At 46.8% G+C, this 25,446-nt stretch overlaps 2 protein-coding genes across 4 annotated transcripts in view; one reads left to right on the top strand and one right to left on the bottom strand.

Moving 5' to 3' along the window:
- LOC142771486 (uncharacterized) overlaps nucleotides 1-25,255 on the bottom strand; it is a 35,054-nt gene extending 9,799 nt beyond the window's left edge. The window contains exons 1-2 of one of the 2 annotated variants that reach the window (XM_075872974.1): nucleotides 14,632-25,255; nucleotides 12,191-12,248 (exon numbers count right to left, since the gene is read on the bottom strand). In XM_075872974.1, coding sequence (XP_075729089.1) covers nucleotides 20,591-21,877 — 1,287 coding nt within the window. In that variant the 5' untranslated portion in view covers nucleotides 21,878-25,255 and the 3' untranslated portion in view covers nucleotides 12,191-12,248; nucleotides 14,632-20,590. The remainder of the gene's footprint in view (nucleotides 1-12,190; nucleotides 12,249-14,631) is intronic. The other variant, XM_075872975.1, reaches the window with a different exon arrangement.
- Nucleotides 1-25,446, top strand: part of LOC142771484 (bile acid-sensitive ion channel-like) — a 177,267-nt gene that overhangs the window by 36,144 nt on the left and 115,677 nt on the right. For both annotated transcript variants that reach the window (XM_075872973.1, XM_075872972.1), the window contains exon 4: nucleotides 2,329-2,429. In XM_075872973.1, coding sequence (XP_075729088.1) covers nucleotides 2,329-2,429 — 101 coding nt within the window. The remainder of the gene's footprint in view (nucleotides 1-2,328; nucleotides 2,430-25,446) is intronic.

Below are 25,446 nucleotides of genomic sequence, written 5' to 3'. Positions count from 1 at the left end.
ACCCGTTGGGCCGTCAAGTCAAAGCAGCCGAGCAGGGCTGCCTCCCAGTCCTCTCGGGAAGGGTTGGGCATAGGGGTGAGGTCTGGGTTTTTTCGGCATGCCCACACCATGTAGAAAATATCACTAATTTTCCTCACAGTGCGGGCGCTTCCCCGTGAAAGTGGGGCTGAAGTGTTTTAGGATTGCTGGGCACAATAGAGTTTTGGTGTTGTAGCGGCATGATGATGGCACTACAGTGTAAAGGCATAAGACGATTCACTCCTCAACATTCGTGGGGCTCTTACAGAGTTTCGGATAGATGTGATGGCCGGGTTGGTAATATTTTATGATATCGTTACAGGTGTAAACACGATTGGTTTCAAGGTCCGGATCGGTACGGGAAGAGGACGTTGCCTGGAGAGCGCGGGCCGCCTCATTACCGTCAAAGCCCATGTGAGCTGGAGCCCATACGATTGTTCGGTACGCGGGAGCACCATGGTAGTCGCTGTTTTGTCCCGATAACGGAACGTAGCCCTGTTCAATGTTGCGGCAGGCACCCCTTGAGTCGGTGATAATGACCCTCGAGTCTCGATCTGCGACGACTAGTGCGATCTCTTCCGTGTGCGCGATGTTATGTGCACGGAAGGTGAGTCCACTTACTGTGTTGTTTCGGTGGACGGCCACAGCCTTGTAGTAACCTTCGTGGTGCGAGTCAGAGACGCCCACGTAGAAAACTCCGAATTTGTGACCATAGTGGTGAGCCAAGGCCCACGCGAGGCCACTGTGGTCGTCTCCGGTCATGTCAGCCGGTACAGGGCGCACATGCAGGGAGTGTTTTCAACTTTTAGGAATGTACACGTGCTCTTCCGTGCGTATTATGGATATGTAGTCGGGCAAGAAGGCAGCGAGCCGGCGGTGTCCAGGACAGCCTGGTATATTAGTTTGTCCAGTGCACTTACCGCAGCTCGTTGAAGGTGTTCATCATTGCCAGGCCCAGAAGGCGCTGGTTAGAGGGTTTCAGAGGAAGGTCAAGGGCGCGCTTGTAAATTTTGCGGAGATTGGCTTCAAGTGCATTCTCGTCAAACTTGCGTAGGTGGGAGTATGGGGCCGAATAGAGGACCCGGGGCGTGGCACTGATGTGTTGGAGACCCTCCCATCCCGCACAACGAACTAACAAAATATTTTACCTGGCGCGAAGCCACCACACAGAAAACTAAGTGGACATCAGGCTCTGACACTTAGATCGGGCGTACCCCATAGTATTGAACAAAACTTATCCCGAAACACAGCCAACTACTACATGTTCCTTGGGCCATGGTACAGCTGACTTGTAACAAATGCAATGGCGGGGCTCTGCGTTACGATCTAGGGAAGTCATCACGCCATTCAAGCAAGAGGGTGCTATTACAAGCTCCGGACTAGAACAACAGTTATAGGCAGCCCAAGGACGCAGCAGAGAGACTTTGTCTTTCTGTTCCGACGTGACAGTGGCGCGCAACGTAATAAAGTGCGTTCCAAACAAAATAAAGTTCATCCATTCATGCTACTTTGTATAAGGATGGGGAAGTGTTATGATTATAATAACAAGGCTTTAAATGTGCCATATAGACTTGTATGACCCACCAAGCAATCATAATCATCAGCGACCCACTGCAGGGCCTCTTCCGCCAATCAACTGGGTCCTGTGCTTTCTGCTGCCACGTTATACTTGCAAACTTCCTAATCTCATCTGGCCACCTAATTTTCTGTCTCCCTTTCTCACGTATACCTTATCTTGGAATTTAGTCATTTGTTCTTAATAACCAGTGGTTATCGTGCATGCGCGCTACATGCCCGGCTCATGTCCATTTCTTCTTCTTGATTTCAGCTATGATATCCTCATCATACACTGACTCAATCTGCTCGCTTCCTGGTCTTTGCGGTCACACCTATAATTTTTCTTTCCATCACTTGCTGTGTCATCTTGACTTTAAATTTAATCTTTTTGGTAAACCTCCAGTTTCTTCTCCGTCAGTACCAGTGAGATATCGTATGGCACCAACCACTAAAATTTGTCGGATTAGTCGCAACTTTTCTTTTTCCTAACTTCGTTTTACGTTTCTATAAGTACTAAATCCCTGTTTGACATTGTCCTTCCGCAGTAATCCTTTTTGAGATGAACTGTATGTATAAATGACTAACAAATAATTCAACTATACATCGATCCGCATAATACCTTATTTTCTACCTTCAAATCTGTACCGAACTGGCTAACCTCCCTGTCCTTCCTCATTTATTCCTCCTCCTCAAATCTATACCAAATATTAGTCAATTTGTTTACCATTGTTTCGGATGGTTTTGTGACCGCAGGACGCCATGCTGCGTACCATGAACAAGAGCCTCAGAAGTGAGCTTGGTCACCAGAAATCAACTATGATCTTTGAGACGTCGAAAGTTGTCAACGGCACAGTGTGAGTCTGCTTTATGTACCCACAGTGTGAACGCCTGGATACTTCAAGCATGCTGGCATGCCGGAAGCTTGAGTGCTTACGCGCAAGAACACGAGATCACCGAGAATAAACATACGCTCGTAACTATTCGTTTAGAAAAGGACATCACCGTGTTGCACGTACATCGCAGGGCGACCACGATCACCACATTAATTTTCATGTGGTGAGAAATGCTTTCGATGAAAAGGCTAGCTGTACCCTGTGCGTCGGGTTGAATCAGTACATTATCAGTGTCGCGCAACACAGTTCGTACGCCTGGCTGTAGCCTGTTGCGACTCCAGGTCCCGTGGGTCTCATTCTGGTAGCGAGCTCGCGTCCTGGGATCTACCATCCAACGAATTAGATTAGGTGCTCGTAAGAACGATAAAGAGTTATTTACATGGTTAGTAACTGAGAAGTCAAAAGGAGCTGATCAAGTGATCATGAACATATCTTAACACAGTGTACAACTACGCAGATACACGAGAAGGGATGAACTGCAGTTCCTTTTTGTGTCCACGTAGTCTCGCGCGCTGTGTTAAATTATGTTCAAGTACTGTCACCTGCCCTGCTTTCGGTCTTTCTACAGTGATCATGAGTTCAATGGAGAACTGCGAACTACAGAACTGAGCTGAAGAACTAAAAATCTACAAACGGTCTTCCACTTATATAGCGCCGCGTTGCCAACCCTGGGCACATTGTCCACAGATTCAACCAATACGGCACTCGATGGTCTAGGTGCTCTACCCACGAAGGCGGGGAAAGCCACCACACAATGCACGTGGAAAGCGCACTGTCTAAACAATGCTGAAATATGGTCACGAATGCACAACACCAACGTTTTGCACACATCACCAAGATTTCGAGCACGTCCGAATATCCTAGATGATCTGGGTTTTGAAAGAACTCTCCCGTCAAGCAGAGTGATGTTGGAAAGACCAGCTCCCGGTACACGTGCCAATCTTGCCTGTCTGTGTTTGGGTAGGACAACGTAGTAGCCTCACAACTTATTGCCGAACATGTCCCTACATTCAGTATATGCTATGGAGAGAGGGAGAATGGCCGACTGATCCCTCGTCGTTTGCTAATGGTACTGCTCAACTGCAAGTCTCCGAGACTTCGCTTTTTCTCAAAAGGTGCAGCTGCAACCGGTTTGGTTTTAGATACCAGCCTAAACAGCAAATGCCACGCTGGTTCTTGTCTCTGCGAATTCGCGGTGGCCTTGAAAATTATCTGCTCCCCCCCCCCCCCCTACACGAGGCAAAGTACGCGTGGGAGATGAGCGCGCGTCGGCGCATCACGACAATCTTGGCGCCGAGCTAGCATAAGTGAATATATAGTGACTCTACGCCGAGCAAGCTCATTGAGCCATCTCGCTGGTAATGCTAAAACATGCCATTTCTTCCCGATATAGGCATCGCCTGCGGTAAGTGGTAGGTGTAAATAGCTTGCCATTTGAACGTAGAAAGCGGTACGCCTGAGTGGCTCAGTGGCTAGCGCCACGCGCTCAGAAGCGAGAGGTCAGACGTTCGAGTTCGCACGCTGAAATCTTTTTCTAGATTATTATTTTTCTTTCTTGCGTTTTCATATTTGTATACGTATATATAATGTGAATTAGGGTGGCCACAAACACCGACGCCGGGAGCAAAATCCAGACGACGGTGTTCATATATCTGAATAAAATTAGTTTCGAAGAGGGCCCAAAGAACATGAAGAGTGGCACAGGGAGCGTTCCTGTATTTGTATGAAAAGAACGCAAAAAGTTGAAAAATAAAAGCACTAGGGGACTGACGAGCACAGTGTAAAAAAACTAATTTAGGTGTGAACGCTCCGCCCGAAATCGCGTCCACATAATGTTCGCCTCTTTCCTGCTCTCGGCCCCAATGTCGCAACGGCACTCACGCAAATGCGGCCGGCGCATATGCACAGTAGAAGACGGGCTGCGTCCGTAGCGTCTGTAAAGTCCGAAAGATATGCAGCGTTTTTACTCGCATTTTCGCAGCGTTGCTTCCCTCGGCGTCATCACGTCAATGCCGCCAGTGAGGCTGCGCTGTCAAAACTCGTAACGGCACTGCGATGTCAGAAACGTAGGCCTAATTCCTTTTTACTTTTAACACCGTGCAGTCAATTGCGGCGTTCACCGCGCGTGATGTTTTTAGGTCACGAGAAACGTGGTATGCCTTTCTAGCTAGCTGCTGGCGTGCCCGGTTTAAAAATAAAGTACCATGAGATAAAAAATAATTAAAAACGCTCCACTATGAGGTAAAAAAAAAGAAGACGCGCGTTTGCCTTGTCGCGCTTGGTTTCTTAAGCCTCCATATCGCAGCGCTCATACGAAACTGCGGTCGGCGCATGTACTACAAGTGAACATTATCTGGACACGCTATCTTCGCGGAGGGCGGATTTTGTCCTCAACTGAATGGTTTTTCTTACACCATGCTCACGAGCAAAAGAGAGTTCTTCTCTTTCACGCGTATCCTCAGGTGTGCCACAAGGCTCCGTGTTGGGACCTCTACTCTTTTTAATTTATGTGAATGATATTGCAGCGGTTGTGCCTCCTTTTGTTGATGTAAGGTTATATGCAGATGATTGTCTCTTGTTTCGTCATGTGAAAAGTGTTTCTGATCAAATGCTCCTCAATGATGCTCTTCGATGTATTGACAACTGGTGTGAAAAATGGGAGATGAAAATCAATTTTGTAAAACTGTTTGCATGACAATTTCAAATAAAAAATCCCCCTTAACTATAAATACACAATAAACAATAGAGAAATTAAGAATTCTAATGAGTTTAAATACCTAGGTGTTACTATATCCAGCAGTTTAAAGTGGGACAATCATATTGACAACATTACAAAACTGGCGAAGAGAAAGCTCGGTTTTCTGAGAAGGAAACTCCGTAATGCAACACCCTCTTTTAAATTGTTAGCGTATAAGACTATTGTTAGACCAACGCTGGAGTACGCAGCTATCATCTGGGATCCGCATACTAAAACTGAAATTAACAAACTTGAACGAGTACAAAGATTGGCCGCGAGGTTTATTTATTCAAATTACATGAGAACACAGTCTGTATCACTTTTGCTTGCTAGGGCTGACCTTCAATCGTTAGCTACACGTAGAAAAATAGCTCGCTTAAAATTTATTTATGACCTGTATCATAAGAACTACAAGCTGGATCCCAGTGTATACCTGCGCCCCCCAGGACGAGTGTCGGCTCGTACCAATCACTCATTTTCTGTCCAAGCTTATGTACCGCGGGTGGATGTATTTAAGTTTTCGTTTCTGGTGCGATCTATTGTTGACTGGAATGCGCTTCCTCCCGAGGTACTTACAGGATGTAGATCCTCACAGGATTTTCAACGACGGCTGGACTTGCTTTTTGCCTAACATTGTTTGTGTATTGTTCACCTGTTCACCTCCCACCCCTGCTACAACCCGCAAGGGCTAGCAGTATTGTAAATAAAAAATAAAAAATAAAATAAATATAAGGCTTCTCATTAGAAGCCACATGGTTACAAAAAACGCAAAGCTCAAAATAGTAGAAAAGTGGATAAGCAAGCAGTGTGCGGCAAGAAACCAGCTCAGAGTAACTAACGAAAGAGTAAGGCCTAAATGAGCGACATTTTACATATCGCAATACTCGAAAGGGAAACATTTCGCTGTTTAAAGCGAGGTCAGGTTGCTTCAGTACACGTAGTTCTAAATCGAAAATAATTAGGTAAAGAAGACATGCGTGCGGAAACAACTTAGCACGTTTAATTTAACATGGAGATATGCCGCAGGGTGTGCGTTAGGTCCCCGTAACTTGGAGGTCAAAGCTACGTCATTGCGAATTATATCACAAACTCTGCAAACCTGTGACGCCACGATGGAGCCATTATACCATGATTTTTACACCGAAAGAAGTATATGCAAAACAGGAACGAAAAATCATTCGCCAGCGGTGTCATGAGCGATCTCCGTTGGCTGTACTATCAGTTACGGCGTTTTCAGCGTCGTAAACATTTTCTGCGCTGTGAGTGACGTCATCCATCCGGTCGCAGCCGGGGCGTCGAGCACGGGCGCACCAGTTTCTACTGAAGCCTTCCACATGGGTTTACCTCGGGACAACTTTAGAAGAGGGGTGACAGCGGAAGCGTGAGAGAGCTCGCATTCGCCGTGCCGAAGGTGCAGTCTAGGCACGAAAACAGGCCCCGGAGGTCAAGTACTGGGAGCAAGTGCGTACCGGTGATCCGGCAGTGGTAGGCGGTTCCTGCAAACCGCGCCGCCGAGTTAACTCGCGATGTCAAACGCTTGCAACAACGCCGCGACAGCGACAACGTGACGATTGAGGGAGCGCGTTCGTCGGGGCAAACGCCCACTTCCGGCGGGAGTTTCGCCAAAGGCACTTGTGATTAACGCATTGCGAAACACATTTAATCACGCATTGCACTCCTCCACGATATGATCATGGAAGACCACACGTACATGTAACCAATAATTGTGAAAGGTTTCAGTGCAGCGTCGGGTTGAACCCACTGCTAAACACCGGGCCACACGTTTCAGCTTTCGCTGGTGAACCATTTGTAAAGGAGTGCTTGGACGGTGGTTGACGCCGACGGTCCTTTTCGGGTTTGTTTATACAAATCCAAGTTTACGAACACACTGGCGACAGGGCACTCTGCCGCGTGCCGCTCGCGAGACGCCGCTTTTCTCTATAGACGCCGCCGAGAACTGCGGCGTTAAGCAAGCGTTCCGGCTGCTGTTTTTGACTGTGATTCAATGGCTACTTGAACAAATATGAAATTTTCTACGGAATCGACCACATTATCTCAAGTGATTTCAAGTGAGCGCTTCGTATTTGGCTTCCACAAAGATCGACTTCTTGGCACCGTTCGACAACCTCGGTGGGCCTACCGGCTAGGCCTAACAACATGGTCAACCACGAAGAAAAGGGAGAGGAGCTTCCCTCCGCTTAAACTCTCGACGACGATGAAGGCAGCTGGCGTCAAGTGTATGCCAGGGCCAAAAAGCCCGCTTCATCCCCGAAGAAATCGACGCCTACCATCAACACTTCTCAAGAACAGTCACAGAAGCTCTCTCATCGACTCATCCCAGTGCCCCCAGACCACCTCCACTTCCAGCGGACGACTATAAAATAGTCCTGCGAATTCGTGGAGGCCTCAGCTGTGCCGACATTCCCCTTCCAAAGCTCATACATGCCGTCCTAAAAGCGGCAGCACTCCCATGCTCTCTACATGACCGCATCAACTCTGTAAGCAACATTCTGCTCATAAGCACACCGGACTCGGAACGCACTGAAGCATACCACTGTATCAAATCCATCAAGATAGACGAATGCAGCTTTGAAGTCGTCGCCCACATTACCAATCCATCGAATACCTGTTGAGGGATCATCCGTAATATTCCCATGGAACACACGCCTGAAACCATCTTGTCAAGTCTATTGGACTATGACAGACTAGGCTTCATCCTGACCGAACGTTGCATAGGTTCTACAATGCCCATCTTAGCCACTTTCACAGGTACGCGCGAGCCTTTCTATATAAGCCACCAAGGTAGCATCATTCCAAGCTCACTCGGCCACAGTCGTCGGTTCTTCGGATGCTACAGGCAGGCTCATTCCCATCTCGTAGCACATGCAGCCACTTTGCCGATGGCATAACTCCAGGATGCCCTAGTTGTGAGGCAAATAACTGCACACTCGCTCACATGCTCTGGCAGTTCCCGGTGTTACATGGCGCAAAGTTCAGTACATAAGAAGATTGGGAGAGGGCTCTTAAAAGCCCCGAACTCCCAGTCCAATATTCGGCAGTCCAGGAGGCCTGCGAACGGGCGGAGAGCCACGGTCTTCTAGTCCCGGCGTGGACGCGGCCAGCAACTGCGGCGGACATCTCTTAGGGGAATGTCTAACCAGTTCTCCAGGACCAAACAAAGTTCATTTCACTTCACCTAATGCGTACCCTATCGGCATAAGACCGAAGCCTGTAATCTCTGAAGCAAACTTGGCCACAGACTAGACGTCTGCCCAGGCACCCTTCAGTCTTTATGTTCAATGTGTTGCATTCCGAAACCACTCCTTGATCACGAATGTGAATCTAAGTGTGTGGTGTGCAATAGTGAACACCCAACTAGCTCGCTCTAGTTCCCACAGCGCTACAAGCTCAAATCAAAGCACGCACCCTCAGCTTTCGAGCAAGATGCAGCTCCATTCCTCGACCCAAGCACATCTTTCAAGAACGCCCCTAGAGGACGCTCACCCAGTATCACAAGGCAGCAAAGCCGAAAAAGCCGCAGCCGAGCCGAAGCTGCAACAAAAGCATTCATCCAGACCCCAGCCCCCGGGCTGGCCCTGGACACGAGGTAAGCTGGGCTGATGTAACCTCCCCTGAAAGCTCCATTCAAAAGCAGCGCAAACTATTGCAAGATGAGATGGAGGGCAGAAAATGCAAAACTACGTTTGAGCTTCAGTCCTTCAGACAACTATCTATATCTCCTCGTCTCATCTCTCACCACCAGCTCCTCCATCAACCACCCTTATAACTAAGGACCCCGCTCAACCACCTGTGCAAAACAAAAAATCTCGACTCCCACATTGTCATTCGAAGAGCGAGTTGAAGTGAAACTAGAGAGGGTTGACAAAGTTTTAAAAAAAAGTTACCAAACTCGAAAAAAAACTAGACAACCTTATACACAGCTTCCTTGCAGAAGAACGGTGGCTACGATACAACAAGCCATGTTAGCGATGCAACAAACGCTAGTCACACAGTGGATCTACACGCCAACCATCCAGAGCTTGCCCAACCGACGCCAAATCTACCTAGCGAAAATGGCTTCTCGTAACCGCACTCAACTTTGCGTATGGCAATGAAACTAGGGGGGGGGGGGGTTGCCTAAAAAGGCAAACCTTCTGCAGTACATCAAGTCACAAACTAACCCTTACCCCATAATTGCATTACAAGAAACAAATGGTGTTGTGCAGCTGCCAGGTTATATAGCGCATCTAAACCCGGCTGATATACCAAACTAAAAACTGCAGTCTTCACTCAGAAACACCTTACAGTTACCTATTCAAAATTGGCTGATATCGACATTGAGCACTACTTTCTCCAAATACTACCTCATAAACTTAACTCACCATTCTTATACATGCTCAACTTATATATTAGACCACAAGAGAAAAGCCAGCGCTTCGAATCCCTATTCGCCTGAGATACATCCTCGGCAGGCAAACGCACCCTCCTAATAGCGGGGGATTTCAACGCCTCCCACCCAGCGTGGAGTTGCACTACATCTACGCCGAAAGGAAGGGCCCTCTGGTCCCATATTCAGGGACATCGTTTTACACTGCACAACGATTCGGAGGAGCCTACTCGTTTGGGGAACAGTGTGAACAAAAATACATCCGATCTTACCCTCACTCACAATGCCCCCACAATGGTTTGGACTAACTAACACCCGAACTAATCTTGGCAGTGATCATTACATTATTAGCATTACTTTACAACTAAAACACAGGCCCATTGCACCTGAACCACTGATGCTCACAGAATGGGACAAATTTAGACAGACCCGCAACAGCACCGCTCCCTTACGTATTGCAGACCTTACCGAGTGGACTCAACAGCTTCAGAAAGATGTTGAAATTCACACGAAAACTCTACGCCCCGACGCCCCGACACCCCGATAACTACTCTCGACTCCAAGCTTCTCCATATGTGGGAAGCAAAACAGTGACTTCTACGATGGTGGAAACACCAGCGCCACAACAGGAAACTCCGCATTAGGATATCTAAGCTAGACCAACAAATCGAACGATACGCGACTCACTTGGGGGCGAAACAATGGGGTCAGCTTTGTGAAGGAATGCATCACCACCTTCGCAGTAAACGAACGTGGCAACTAGCTCAGACATCTGCTAGATACCAACCCTTCTCACGCACGACACTACCACGCTATCACCAAACTGTTACGCGAGCACAGTGACCATTTAGGACAGCTTTTCGATAACCTTCGCGCGTTGCATTTACCTCAATTACACAAGGATTCTATACCATCTTGTACAGGGAAACCTAACGAGTCATTAGATGCACCAATAACGGAAGCGGAAGTTAGGCACGCCCTCGCAACACTCCGTACCACGTCGTCGGCAGGCCCCGACCGCGTTGACAACAAATTTATTTATTTATTTATTTATTTATTTATTTATTTATTTATTTATTTATTTATTTATTTATTTATTTATTTATTAGAATACCCTCAGGGCCCGTAGGGCATTACAGAGGGGGTGGGCACAACATATATAACACACAAGAAAAAAAGACAAAATAAAGAAACAAGTATCAGATGCGCAAATCAGGAAGGCAACATAAGTCAACTAAAAATGTATAAGAATTCAAGCACATACAAGACAAAGATAGATAATGGAAACTGCGTATAGTTGCAAGCATTGCTGAGAAATTGCAGTCTTGAATAACAAAGGGTCTGTTATTGATACAACGGAAGAGGGAAGGTGGTTCCAATCGGCGGCTGTTTTCGGTAAGAAGGCTGCTGAAAAGAATTTGGTGCGGCAAAACGGAATGGCAACCTTATGCTGGTGATCAATGCGCGATGAGTGGTATGACGGTTGTGAAATGAGGTCTCGCTTCATTGATGGATTGTGAAAAAATATCTTATGAAAAAAATGCAGTCGCGCCAGTTTCCTCCGGACAGTTAAATTGGGTAGGTCAAGGTTAGATTTCATTTCTGATATGCTAGCAGTACGGGAATAATTAGAACAAATGAACCGAACTGAGCGGTTCTGAACAGATTCTAACGCGTTAATTAAATTTTGCTGCACGGGATCCCATATAGCGGACGCGTACTCAAGCTTTGGGCGAATTAGTGATCGGTATAATAGAATTTTGAGGGACAGCGGAGCGCGAGAAAAGTTGCGGCGTAAGTATCCTAGCGTTCGGTTAGCGTTATTACAGATGTAGGTAACATGCGTGTGCCAAGATAGATTGTTGGTAATGTAAACGCCGAGGTACTTATATGAAGAGACATGCTGGAGGGGAACGGCGTTAATTCTGTAGGTACAGGGGGGAGAAATAGATCGCCGGGTTATTGACATGCATTTAGATTTGTTAGAGTTGAGAGTCATAAGCCATTTATTGCACCAGGTTGAGACAGTGTCAAGGTCTGACTGTAGAAATTGGTTATCATATTCATTGTTTATTTCGCGGTAAATTACACAATCATCTGCAAATAACCTTATAGCGGAGTTAATGCTGTCTGGGAGATCATTAATATATATAAGAAAGAGTAAAGGGCCTAATACGGAACCTTGGGGTACGCCGGATGTTACTTTAGAAAGAGGTGAGTTATAGCCATTAGTTGTTACAAACTGAGTGCGATTAGTCAGAAAGCATTCAATCCATTTAAGAATGTTCGGGTCAATGTTTAAGGCACTAATTTTCAGGAGGAGTAATTGGTGAGGTACTTTATCGAAAGCTTTTTGAAAGTCAAGAAAAATGCAATGCACAAGTGAGCCGCGATCTAAAGCCGATCCTATGTCATTAGTAAAATAAAGAAGTTGGGTTTCACATGAGTAACTTTTTCGGAATCCGTGCTGGTAGGGAGTAAAAAAAGAAGTTGATTCTAGGAATGAGACAAGGTTGGAGTAAATTATATGTTCTAACATTTTACAAGGAACACAGGTTAGGAAAATTGGTCTGTAATTGAGAAGAGACTGTGTGTTACCAGATTTGTGCAGAGGGACCACCTTCCCCACCTTCCAGTCAAGCGGCAAAGTGGAGGTCTGAATAGATTGCGAAAAGATTAAGGACAAGTAAATTGATGAATACAATGCAGTGTTTTTTAGAAACTTTGAGTTGATTTCATCTACGCCACAAGAAGAGGATAACTTAAGCTTGTGAATTAAATTTTGCACTCCAACGGCATCAACGGTAACAGGATACATGGGTAAAAAATCACGACTAGGCATTTGCGGCAACGCAGAAGCAGAACAACTTGAAAAAGAAGTAACAAAAAAATCATTTAATGCAATGCAACACTCTTCACAGCGAACTGGCTGCCCATCTGAGTTCGTAAGCGAAATGTTTATCTTTTCCCTATGTTTAACAGTTTTCCAAAACTTAGAAGGGTTGGTTACAAGAATTGAAGGAAGGGTATCATTAAGAAAAACGCGCTTGGCTTCCTTGATAGCTGCTCTGTATTCGGAAAGGACAGATTTGTACACGTGCCAACGGGCTAGCGAATTAGTCTGCTTTGCCTGACGGAACAACCGTTTCTTTTTATTCCGCAATTTTTTTAAGTCAGTTGAGAACCAAGGGGGGCGTTGGCGACCCTTGATAACGTATGTGGGATTGTATCGCGTGATTAAAGATTCAACTTTCATTTTGAACAAGTTCCAGTTTTGTTGGACGCTGCGATCAAAGAGGCCATCAGCAAAGCTCTCAAAATTCGATTCGAGTTCACTGTTGATTGAGTCATAATCGCCGCGTGAGTAGTCTCTTATTGTTTTGCAATTGTTTGACCGACGCCTTAAAGAACCTGTTAGATTGAAGTGCACGAAACAATGGTCACTTATGCCTGGGATATATGAAATAGAATGGACAAGATCAGGTACAGTGGTGAGAATCAGATCAAGAACATTTGATGAATTGGGGCCCATTCTTGCTGGTTGCGTTACGAGTTGGGTAAGGTTAAAGTCTTCGCACAGTTCCACGAAATGTTAACTGTCGGCTGAAAGTGAGCTTAATGAACAGGAAGGAAGTGACCAGTTTATTTTCGGGTAGTTAAAATCGCCTAGAATAAAAACAGGTGTATGCGGGTGCCTTTTGACAATATCATTCAAAGCATCATGCAGTTGCTCGCAAAACTCTGGCGTCGCACTCGGAGGGCGGTAACAGCCACAAAATATGACATTTTGATAGTTGACATGGAGGGAAACACAGACAAATTCTAAAGGTGATGCTATTACTATATGGCTAGAAACTATATAATCAGCTACGGCTATAAGTACACCACCTCCTGGCGATTCTTCTCTATCACATCTGTAAATGGTATAATTATTTTCACAATCGAACAGCTCTACACTTGCAATGTTAGGGGTAAGCCAGGTTTCCGTTAACACTACAACATCGGCGGCGCAGTCATCAAAAATTGAAGATAATGCATCCCGTTTGTTAAGAACACTTCGTACGTTAGAATATAAAACTGAGTAGTTACGATAAGTAGCCGAGGGGTGAACTTTGTTAGGATAAGAGCGTATCTTCGTCGGCATGCGTAGCGGAGGACGAAGCTTCTGATGAGTTCTGCGCATTTGTATGCAGCTCACAAACGCTGTCGGTCACCGGAGAGTACACAAAGCACTTTTTGTTGATGTAAAGCTTATTGTATTTGACGGTATACTTCTCGCCACTCGCCCTGCCGAATTCAAAAAGCTTCTTGCGCACGCTTCTTGTTGCGCGGCAGAAATCCTCGCTGATTGACACATGAGACTCGCGAAAACTACTTCTAGACTGCAGTATGCTTTCTCGGAACTTACAAGAAGCAAATTTTACGATCACTGGTCGAGATTTGCCAACTACGAATCTGCCTAGCCTGTGCGCGCGGGATATGCGGTCGTGGCTACTTCCCAAGTTTAGCTTCAGAGTTTCATTGAGGATTTGGCAAATTTTTTCTTCTGATTGCGCCCACGTTTCCGAATCGCAATCTTCTATTCCATAAAAAATCAAGTTTTCTCGGCGAGAACGATCTTCAAGTTCGTCAAGACGCTTGTTAACCGAAAGTACCTCCGGTACCCGTTGACGATTCGGCTCGCTGTCTGAGACCCGGACACATTCCTCAACTGCGCATAATCGGTTGTCTAATTCTGCCACTTTTTGTTCAAGAGACACTTGCGCTTCTCTAACTTCGTTAATGGATTCCATAAGTTCTCCGTGTTTTGCGTCTATCTTAGAGTGCAGCCCCTTAATCAACGAGATTAACTCGTTGTATTGATTCCCCGTATCTTCTTTTGGCGGGTCCGGGTTTTCCTCAACATCGCCGGACATAGCCAGAAGCCTAACGACATGAACGCACTCACAAATGGACATAAGCAAAACTTGTGGGCATGGAAGCATCAGCAAACAAATGTTGTTTGTTTTTTTAGCATAGAGGGAAACCGGTGAACTAACCTGCACAATATAACAGAAGGGTGTCAGATGCGTGTACATCTTTGCCGAAGTTCCATGCCCACTAAAGGGGCGGCCGAAGATCCAGCTCCTTATATAGCTGCCAGTTGATGCATCCGTCGATGCTGATAACTGTGGGGGGTCGAGCACCGGCAGGCATTCACGAACGCGCAAACCGGAAGGCTGGCAAGCGGGAAAGTCAGGTGATCGTATGGTTTGATTGAAGCGCGTGTCCAGGAACGCTACCGGGTGCGCAGACGCGGCTCCGGGAAAAAGACTGGTAGATGAGGCAATGACGGTCGAAATCAGCACAACATAACAGAAGGGTGCCAGATGCGTGCACATCTTTGCCGAAGTCCCATGCCTACCAAAGGGGCGGCCGAAGATCCAGCTCCTTATACAGCTGCCAGTTGATGCGTCCGTCGAAGCTGACAGCTGTGGGGGGTCGAGCACCGGCAGGCATTCACGAACGCGCAAACCGGAAGGCTGGCAAGCGGGAAAGTCAGGTGATCGCATGGTTTGATTGAAGCGCGTGTCCAAGAACGCTACTGGGTGCGCAGACGCGGCTCCGGGAAAAAGACTGGTAGATGAGGCAATGACGGTCGAAATCAGCACAACATAACAGAAGGGTGCCAGATGCGTGCACATCTTTGCCGAAGTCCCATGCCTACCAAAGGGGCGGCCGAAGATCCAGCTCCTTATACAGCTGCCAGTTGATGCGTCCGTCGAAGCTGACAGCTGTGGGGGGTCGAGCACCGGCAGGCATTCACGAACGCGCAATCCGCAAGGCCGGCAAGCGGGAAAGTCAGGTGATCGCATGGCTTGGCTGAAGCGCGCGTCCAGGAACGCCACCGGGTGCGCAGACGCGGCTCCGGGAAAAGAACCGGTAGATGAGGCTGTGACGGTCGAGATCTGCACAATATAACAGAAGGGTGTCAGATGCGTGTACATCTTTGCCGAAGTTCCATGCCCACTCAGAAATCAGAATTACTTAGAAATATTCACCCTATTTCTATTAAAGCTTCGACTGAGTACTTTAACGACTGCTTTGACACGGGCACCCTTTCACCTTCGTGGAAAGATGCCAGAATCATATTTATGCCTAAACTGAACAAAGCTCTCTTAATAGAAAATCTGGGGCCCATTTCCTTAAAATCGTGTCTAGGAAAGACTACGGAGCATGTTGTGCTTGCACGCCTCCAGAGACACGGGAAGGATAATGGACTACAGTCTGAAGAAATAATTCGCTTTGGAGCCTCACTTTCGGCGCAAAATGCAGTGCTTCACCTTCAACACGACATCATAACTCTTAACCGGAGCGATGATACTCAGGCGATCTTTGGTCTGAACATACATGGAGCATTCAATAACGTAGCCCACTCAGCTATATACGCTGGCCTCAACTGCATTTCTTGTGGCCCTAAAATGTACTCTTACATCAGAAGCTTCCTCACATACCACACGGCTACATTAACATTAGGACCAGAACATTCCTCACCTAGGCAGCTTCGGAACGCCTCTAGGGTGAGTACTCTCTCTAATTCTTTTGAGCCTGGCTATGCTACCTATACCCACCACTCTTCAACGTATCCCTGACTTGAACTTATCCATATATGCCGATTATATCACCTTATGGGTGAAAGGAGGCTCAGATCGACACATTCAAGACACCCTACAAACAGCTGTAGACATAATATCAGCACTAACATCTCGGATGAAACTATATTGTATCTCGACTAAATTAGAGTTACTCCTTCTACCAACTCATCATCGGAAAAAACACGTTTCAATGATCGAATTTCAGATAAATGGGTGCCTCATTCCTAGAGTATCACGCATTCGTGTGCTAGGTTTATTTATCCGAAACAACGGACTCAATACTCACGCACTCAAATCTACGCAATACCGTTGAAAACACCCTAAGAACGATAGGAAGAATCTCAGGGGAAAATGGAGGGCTCCGAGAGTCAGAGCTACTTCGTGTGATACAAGCTTTTGTGATTACACTCACTTACCTTCACTTTAAAGTAGCAGAGGAGGAATTCATCAACACCCCCCTATTGGAAAAAAACGAATGGTGGGCATGGTGGAAACCACCACCCACCATTATAGTGGATTAATGTAGTGGGTGAATGGTGGGAAACGCCCACCATGGCGCATGGTGGGTATGATGGGTGCTGCAGTGCCGGCAACACTTGAGCGCGAAATGACGTCAGAATTACCGTGACGAGCTGCCAGAAAAAAATAAAAAAGAATTCTATAAAAACGGTATAAAAAACACCCGTCCCGTAAAAAAAAAAATACGGCGCCAGGGAGGATCGAACTTGCAACCTGCGGATTCCCATTCGAAGACGCTAACCACTGCGCCACACCATTTTTTTTTCTTTATTTCCGGTAAACTTCACATGCGGGTTGCTACGCTTAATATATTACAATTCACATTGAGCAATACAAAAAACTGGAAAATAACTAAGCCCGTCAAGCATTACTATAACACATCACGTTCTAGAATTCCTTCATGGTCAGTAGGGCTTCTACCCTTTCTACCCACAAAGGTACACATTCATCTGTTCTTACTACCTCGAGTAATCTTGAGATGCTTTCTTTAAAATACTCTCTTGCTGGTCTTCTGTCTGGGTCACAATGAAATCCAGCCATTCTAGAGCGCCATATACTGTGCAAGGCAGTCATCATAATAAAATCGAAAGGTAATCCATCATCATTCTCTATATCCAAATACCTGATCCCATGAGGATCTAACGGGAACTCTTTTTTGATTGTCCTTTGTAATACGTCCCAAAAATAAACTCCTTCCCAACAGTGCAGAAAAACATGGTCAATAGTTTCCGGTTTCTTACAGATCAGACAGTGAGATCCCCAAGGCATATAAAACCCACGCTCCTCTAGGAAGGTTCTTACAGGAAGTGTTCCAGTGTGTAATTTGAAAAAGAACGTTTTCGCACTTGGAGCTGCTGGCATTTTTTTAACTCGTTTAAGTACATTCTGGCCCTTGCGTGCTGTATATAGCGCTCTGTACAATGGGATGGGGAGCATCGTGTCACATAAATCCTTGTACAGTTTTTTCTTTCCAACAGACCACAGGTAGTCAGTTGAAAACCGAACACACAAAAACCGCACGCTGGCCACAACTTCCTTCATGTATCCTTGCACAGCCCCTGTGGTAACATGAGTGCTCACAACAAACTCGGGCAACAGTCTACTTAGTCTTGTTTGACACACTGTTAGTAGGAAAGGATCTCTTGTCTCGCGAAAAAAGAAAAACCTATTTACTAACTGCTTGATAAACAGATGTCCTAGCCCAAGGCCTCCACACTTCACCCGTCTAAACAAATTCGTGCGACTGCACCTTTCCCAGTTAGAACCCCACACAAATACTGCAAACACTCGATGTAATTTTTGCACATTGACCCGGGAACAGTACAACACTTGCATCACATACCACAGCTTTGACACAAAAAACCAGTTGCATGCAGTAGCCCTTGCAAACATGGACAGATAGGTTGCATTCCACCTATTCGCTTTCTCTTTAATTTCTTTCGTTTGCTGTGCCCAATATTCATCAGTACTTTTGTATGACTCAAGCGGTACTCCGAGATATTTAACTGGCGTTCTTGTCCATTTAATTGCTGCAAACAATTCTGGTGTTGAAGGCCAATATCCATGCCAGAAGCCGAGGCATTTACCCCAGTTTATGTGGCTTCCTGTAACTTCGGCGAAAGATTTAGAAACTCTGATTGATTCTTCAATACCTACATAGGAAGTGCTACAAATAGCAACATCATCAGCGTATGCGAGTAGCTTGACCTCTAAAGATTGTACTCTAAACCCATTAATGATGTCATTCTGCAATATCGACCTACATAAAGTTTCAATATAGATGCAAAACAAAAGTGGACTAACAGGGCAACCTTGACGCACTGAGCGCTCAATTCTAATGGGGGGGCCCAATGTCTTGTTAATAATTAGTCTCGTACTACCATTCCGGTATGCCATGGCTACTCCGTCAATAATTATCTTACCAACATTAATGTGCTCCAATACTGCAAACAAAAGAGCGTGGGCAACGCAATCAAACGCTTTCTCCAGATCCAGCTGAAGTATGGCCACACGAGCTTGACTGGTGTCAACACATTCGAGCACGGATCGCATTTTATGAACATTTGTAGCTATTGACCGCCCTTTGATTCCACACGTTTGGTGTGGACCAACGATATCTTTTATAACTGACTGAAGTCTAGCTGCCAAAATTTTCATTAATATTTTGTAGTCTACATTTGTCAGTGCGATTGGCCTGTACGCTGTGACGTGCCTGAGCTTTTCAACCTCGTCTGTTTTCGGAATCAGAACGGTACGCGATTCACCAAAGGATGGTGGTAATTTCTTTTCCTGATATGCCTCATTAAATACGCCCGCAAGTATTGAAGACAATTCACTTTTAAAACATTTGTACCACTTGGCACAAAGACCATCTGGTCCTGGGGATTTCCCGGGATTTAACTTATCAATCGCCCGTTCAACTTCAGATGCAGATATAGATAATTCCAAAGCGTTTTTCACTTCCTAATTCACTTGCGGCATGCGTCCTAAATATTCGTCTTTAAATCTTTCTAGGTTTACCTGTCTACACGCAAAAAGGGTTTCAAAATGACTTGAAAATACGGATAAAATGCTATCCGTATCGGTTACTTCGTGACCGTCCTTCTCTATTTTTTCGATATGATTCCGTCGAGCGTTCGTTTTCTCCACGCCTAACGCTCTTTTGGTCGGCGTCTCTCCAGCCGCTAATGCCTCAGCCCTAGCACGGACGAGAGCACCGCGGTAGCGTTCCTCGTCAAACAGAGCAAGTTTCTGCTTAATATTGCGTATGTCAATTTTATACTCTCCCGGTTGTTTGCACTCCAAGTCTATTAGTCTTTCCAAAGTCTTTCGGAGTTCTTTTTCTTTCTTTTTCCTTTCGTAACTCAATGCGCAAGACCGATCAATAGCTTTTATTTTTATTCGCTGCTTGAACTGTTCCCATTGTTCTGCAAGTTTAACTTCATCATCCATTTTTATTTCATTGATACAGTTCATAACCTGATCTAAGAAATACTCGTCAGTGATCAAAGTGGAATTCATCTTCCACAGCTCCCATGAGAAAGTTCCACCTTTTGTTTTCTCTCCCATATCACATTTAACTAAACAATGATCACTGAAGTGTATTGGGTAGACAGCATATGTCTTACAGTGGGCTATTAATTCAAGCGACACGTAAATGCGATCAAGACGCGCATGGCTATTCCCCTGAAAATGTGTGAAACGCACATCCCGCGTTCCCTCCATACAGCTGCCCGTGTCTTCTAACTCGAATTCAGTAACTACGTCCGCTAGCGTCCTACTACTTTTATCGTAAATGGCGCGTCCGTTCGCTCGATCTCGCCCATTGAGGACGCAGTTAAAATCACCCAGTAATACATATTTCCTTTCCAAAGTGAAGTGCTGCTTTAGGCTGGAAAAAAACATTGCTCGCTCCTCGCAAATGGTTGGTGCATAAATACACACTATACGCCACTGACATTCATTGAATACTAAATCACAGGAAACCAATCTACCAGACGGGCAAGAAAAGGTATCTTGCACTACCAGACCCGGTAACTTCTTAATGAACAAAACGCAGCCTGCAGACGTGCCTATTGCTTGACTTACAACTGCGTGGTAACGCGCCGTAAACCTCAGCACCATGCCCCGGGTCTCCTCCTCACCGTCTACTTTTGTTTCTTGTACAGCTAGTACATCCAGATCATGATCCACAAGTAGCCTGTAGACTTGGCTCTGTTTCCGCTTGGCGGCGAGACCTCGAACATTTAACGTTGCCACTCTAAGTTTCGGTGCAACAGCCATGTCTACACAGTGAAGAAGTTAGCCCGGGGCATGGTGCTTACCTTCGGCGTCTAGCATAGAGCTAGACATCTTCGGAGCCTCCAGGTGGACCCGTGCCACTGGAGGACAAAGGTGGCCAGTGATTGTCCGATATCGGGTTGGGACGCAGCCTTGTGCTGCTGCGTCTGAACGAAGTCGCCTTCGCAGGTGGCCCCTCTTCTTGCTTTTCGCTGGACGCCTCACGCCGTCCTGCAGACTGCTCGCGGGGTCTTTTGCTTGGCGCCCCACCACTGATACTCTCGCACGACACTGAGTGTTCGGTTAATTCCACCGGCTCAGGCTCCTTCGATGAGGTGCTTGTGAAGCCTTCTTCGGTTTGGCCGGCTGGCTCTTGAGTAACCACCTCCCCAGACGCTATGTCTGCTTTGGCTGTTGGTTCATCACCACCAGTCGGTGTAACTGTACCTGTTGAAGGTTCAGGGTTCACCGCGTCGCCTGCGCCTTTCGCCGCGTCTTCAGCCTCGGTCACGTCCATCACCAATTCTGCTGTGTCGTCACCTTCGGCTGATCCGATAGCCGATGCGTACGTGCGCATGCACGCATCTTCGCTGTGGCCGAACCGCCGACAACGCGAGCATCGGGGTACCTTACACTCTCTTCTAACATGGCCGGTACCTTGGCAGCGCAGACACTGCATTGGCCGACCAGGTGCAACCACAAGTGCCAGTTCACCAGCCACCCTGATTTGATGCGGGAGATCTTCAACTTTCACGCCACTCTTGAGCTTAAGAAGCACAGTCCGTGTGGTTGAACCCTTGTCGCTGACTCCTTGGACACGCCAATTCTCTCTGGTTACTTGTACGACCTTCCCATAAGCCGCCAACGCCGTTCGCACGTCTTCATCGTTGACGCCGTACAGCAGCCAATGAAGACGCAGCCGCACCTGCTGATCCTGGGGGTCTACGATGATGCAGCGTCGGCCCTTGACTTTCAACTCCTTCACATCCAGCAAGCGTTTCGTAGCGTCCGCGTTGTTCATGGTGACCGCCCAGACATGATTTATCTGGTAGGCCCCCAGTGCCAACACCTCCGGCAGCAGTCCTGTAGGTCCGAGCGCGTCTCGGAAATCTTCGACTCGATACGGTCTGCCGCGCACATCACCGTGTAAAAACACGGTGTTTTGCGCGACGCGTCCCTTGGGCAGTGGTGGCAAAATAATCTCATATCCTGCGTCTTGGTCTTCGGTCATCCTGTTACCGCGGCTAGTATGTGCCGCAAACGCCGCTCCTACGGAGCACATGATTCTTGCGTCCGACGCGCGTGAGAGCCGACGAAAGAATGCACTGCGCCACACCAACTTGACGTTCATTGCGTGTTAAAGACTTAGCTAGCATACAAACTTAAGGTTCAACTTGGTTATGTTTGTCGTGTACACAACATAGACAAGATCTACACCTGCTACTAAATATTGCACATTTATTAAACACAAGCAACTGCGGCCTGTAACGATTGCCACTATGTTAATGGCACTAGTGCTATTTTTTCTTTTACAATTCACAACTTCAAGAAAAAAAACCAAGTGGACTGGGGAGCAGCAACAGTTTACCGGCGGGGTCTGCCAAGTTTAATATCCGTTTCGCGCTCGTTCTAAAGGGCGACATCTGCTCACGCTTTATGACGCTTCTAGGCTCATTCCATAGATACGCCCGCCTAATTTATTTGATTGAGTATTTGGATGCTTTTCGCGCAATGTAGAGGGCGGTCGCGCCAGCGCAATGCTGTAGCTCTTTCGCTAAAGCAACAACTACATAACGGCTTGGCCAAAACGAATGCAGTGTGCCGGAAACATTACGCTATCATATTGGTTCACCAAGCACACGAATTGCACGTCTGAGTTCTCGCACAAAAGCTAGAGAAGTGCCGGCGATAGTGACTGGCGGCTGTCGGTGAGAAGACACTTAATTACGTTCTCTGGGAGTGCTTTAATCGCATCGTATCGATGTTTGTTGCTTCTTGAGCGGACACCATACACAATGAAAAATGCGTCATTTAGGTTAATTGATGCCATATGGCTGCGCAGTATTGTCATACTTAATCGTCGTAATCATGTATTCTGAAACCCGGAAGCACGGATAACACAATTGTACGGGCTCGGTCAGTAGGCCTAACCTTTGGTGGAAATCATGGTGGTAGAACATGTAGTGTACAGATCCCAGCTTTGTACACTATATAAATTGCACGCCATTATAAGCCCACCCAACATCTGCTTACTGCTTCCCAGCATTATCACGATGGTGGGCAGAGCTTCTCAGCTTGGTACACCATGTGGCCCACCATCACAAGCAGCACCCATCATCTGCTTAGTGCTTCCCAGCATTATCGCAATGGTGGGAAGAGTTTCTCAACTTGGTACACCATGTAACCCACCATAATAAGCACCACCCACCATATACTTAGGGCTTCCCAGCATTATCGCAATGGTGGGCAGAGTGTCCCATTATTGCCCACTATCTAGCCTCTGCTTTCCACCATCATTTCCACGTTACCCATCATCTGTACACCATACCACCCAGTATGTCCCAGCATAACCACCATATTTTCCACTACGTCCCACCATAGCCATCATAATTTCCACCATGCCCACTATTCTTTCCACCATGCCCACTATTATTTCCACTACTCCCACCATGTTTTCCAGTATCCACCATGGCAATTTTTCCGATAGGCCTCCTCCGAAGAGTTTACAAATACGCGCTTGCATTTAAACGGGTCATGACATGGTCACCCAACAATTTGCGGTTTTCGGCACAAACGAAGGTAGAAAGTCGAATATGCTTGCACGCGTGTGAAAAGTCTACTGTGAGAGATTATTTTAGTCCAAAATTATCCGTAGAAGTCTTCAGCTGTAAACTCCGCCTACCACCAGTGACCGCCATTTTGCCTTGGCGTGCGTGACGTCACAAACCGATGGGAGCAATGCCGTCGTCTGCTACTAAAAGGCACGTTCTGCACGCGGTCAATGTGTTCACTGTGTTGCGAGTGTTGCTTGCCGCGTGGTCCGCAAGTGTTGCGAAGCAGTACCGTTACCATCGCCATGTCGTCGGCACCATCATCAGCGCACAATTCGGGCAACGATTCATCGAGCAGCAGAAGCGGCGACGACGTCGTATACATTGCGCGTTTTGATTTTGACCCCATTGCCACCAGCTCGAGCGACGAAGAAAACATCGAAGAGTGGGCGAACGCAGATGCAACGCTCTTGCTAACGACAAATGCACTTACATCTTCCCTTTGACGATTATCAAAAGCACCCCGACGCTTAACTTGGAGGACGGAACGGTGCGAAAACACGGTCAGCACAGCGTTCGGCCGCTGCCTCGGCTTTTTCGCTGGTATACAGAACTCGCCGAGAAGACGCTGGTGAGCATAGTAGCTGTCTGCCGTGAAGTGCGCAGAGCACGAAACAGGTGGGCCACTTGCACACCAGTCCTTCCTGCGCACGTTGATCTCCCAAGCGTTGCGTTTGGCGGGTGCTTTAGGGAACTTGAACAATGACGCAGTACTCTCCCTTCTTTGTACGCTCTGGCACCCCATAGCGCAGCATGGGCGACGCGGTGGCATTGCTTCAATCGCTGCAAGTCATTCAGTTCGAGTGACACGTTAAATAACGTTGAAACAACTCGATCGCAAGCGCAGCTGACGAAGAAACACGATTGCCCTCCATAATGCACAGCATGCAGAAGCTCGCGCAGCAAACGATTCGTTACGTGACGGATAGCGAGCGCGCCGGTGTTGCCCGACCACTGGGCCGCCCGCTCGTTTATAAAAAAATATTCGACTATAAATTAACGCCACGACCGAATGCGCTGAAATTTCGCCAGCTTGTTTGTGAACGCACAAGGACCAGCCCACACAACAGATAATATGGTCGAAAATTGGGTGTCATTACACCTTTATACCTATAACGCACGACTCCACTACACAGGAGTAATAAATACTCTGTGTAAAATCCGTGAAGCCCATTTAACAGCTCAATAGGCTAGGCTCGCGACCACTAACACAGGCCGCCAGGTTTTATCATCTATCCGAATCAACTTCACCTCACTCGATCACCAATGCTAAATACAACATTCCCCATCACATACACAAACAATTGCTCATAGCGTCCCTTTCTAAAGACATGCACCCAACTTACCAAACTGAGCGTCGAATCCAAAGAGCAAAAGCTCTTCAGAAAAACATTGCATGGAGTCAATGACGTGCTCTATGTCGATGTGGCAGAATACCCATTTTTCTCATCCTATGCCCTCTCTGCTGTCGATTATAACGGGAAGGCGCTCACAACAGCACCCATCACTGTCAACTCTTCAGAGGAGGCAGAGGAGGTTGCCATTGCTTTAGGTCTATCCATCCCCAATATCACAATGATTGTTAGTGACTCCAAATCTGCCGGACGTAACTTCAGTGCAGGTCGCATTTCCCCAATTGCCCTTTCAATTCTTAATAAACATCCTCCCACGCAAGATGTTGCTATCATATGGACGAACGTGCATGCGGGATTCAGTGGTAATGAGGCGGCTCATACCTCTCTTGGAGGAATGACGGGCCAAGCGCAGACCTCTAATGGCGCCTAAGAATACGCGGAACTTTTTCCGCACGAGAGATCGTCTTGTGACCTTCCATTATATAACAAATCACTACCGCCTACAGCGCACCATGCAACCCCACCCCCTTACACCATGGAACTTCACGCTACCATGAAATGCTATGCCGCCAGTTACAGACTCGTACGTTTCCTACCCCATCTTTTCGCCATCTCTACACCCTGCGATATACCCCTCCCCTTTATGTACTTTCTGCCAACAAAGAGCTAACCTATACCATATCATGTGGGGGTAACCCACCACCTAATCCTCTACGCATTAACAGTAAGGAGCA

The sequence above is a fragment of the Rhipicephalus microplus genome, chromosome 9 (assembly GCF_043290135.1).
Source record: "Rhipicephalus microplus isolate Deutch F79 chromosome 9, USDA_Rmic, whole genome shotgun sequence".
Classification (NCBI taxonomy): domain Eukaryota; kingdom Metazoa; phylum Arthropoda; class Arachnida; order Ixodida; family Ixodidae; genus Rhipicephalus; species Rhipicephalus microplus.
This window is presented reverse-complemented; position numbering and strand designations above follow the sequence as displayed.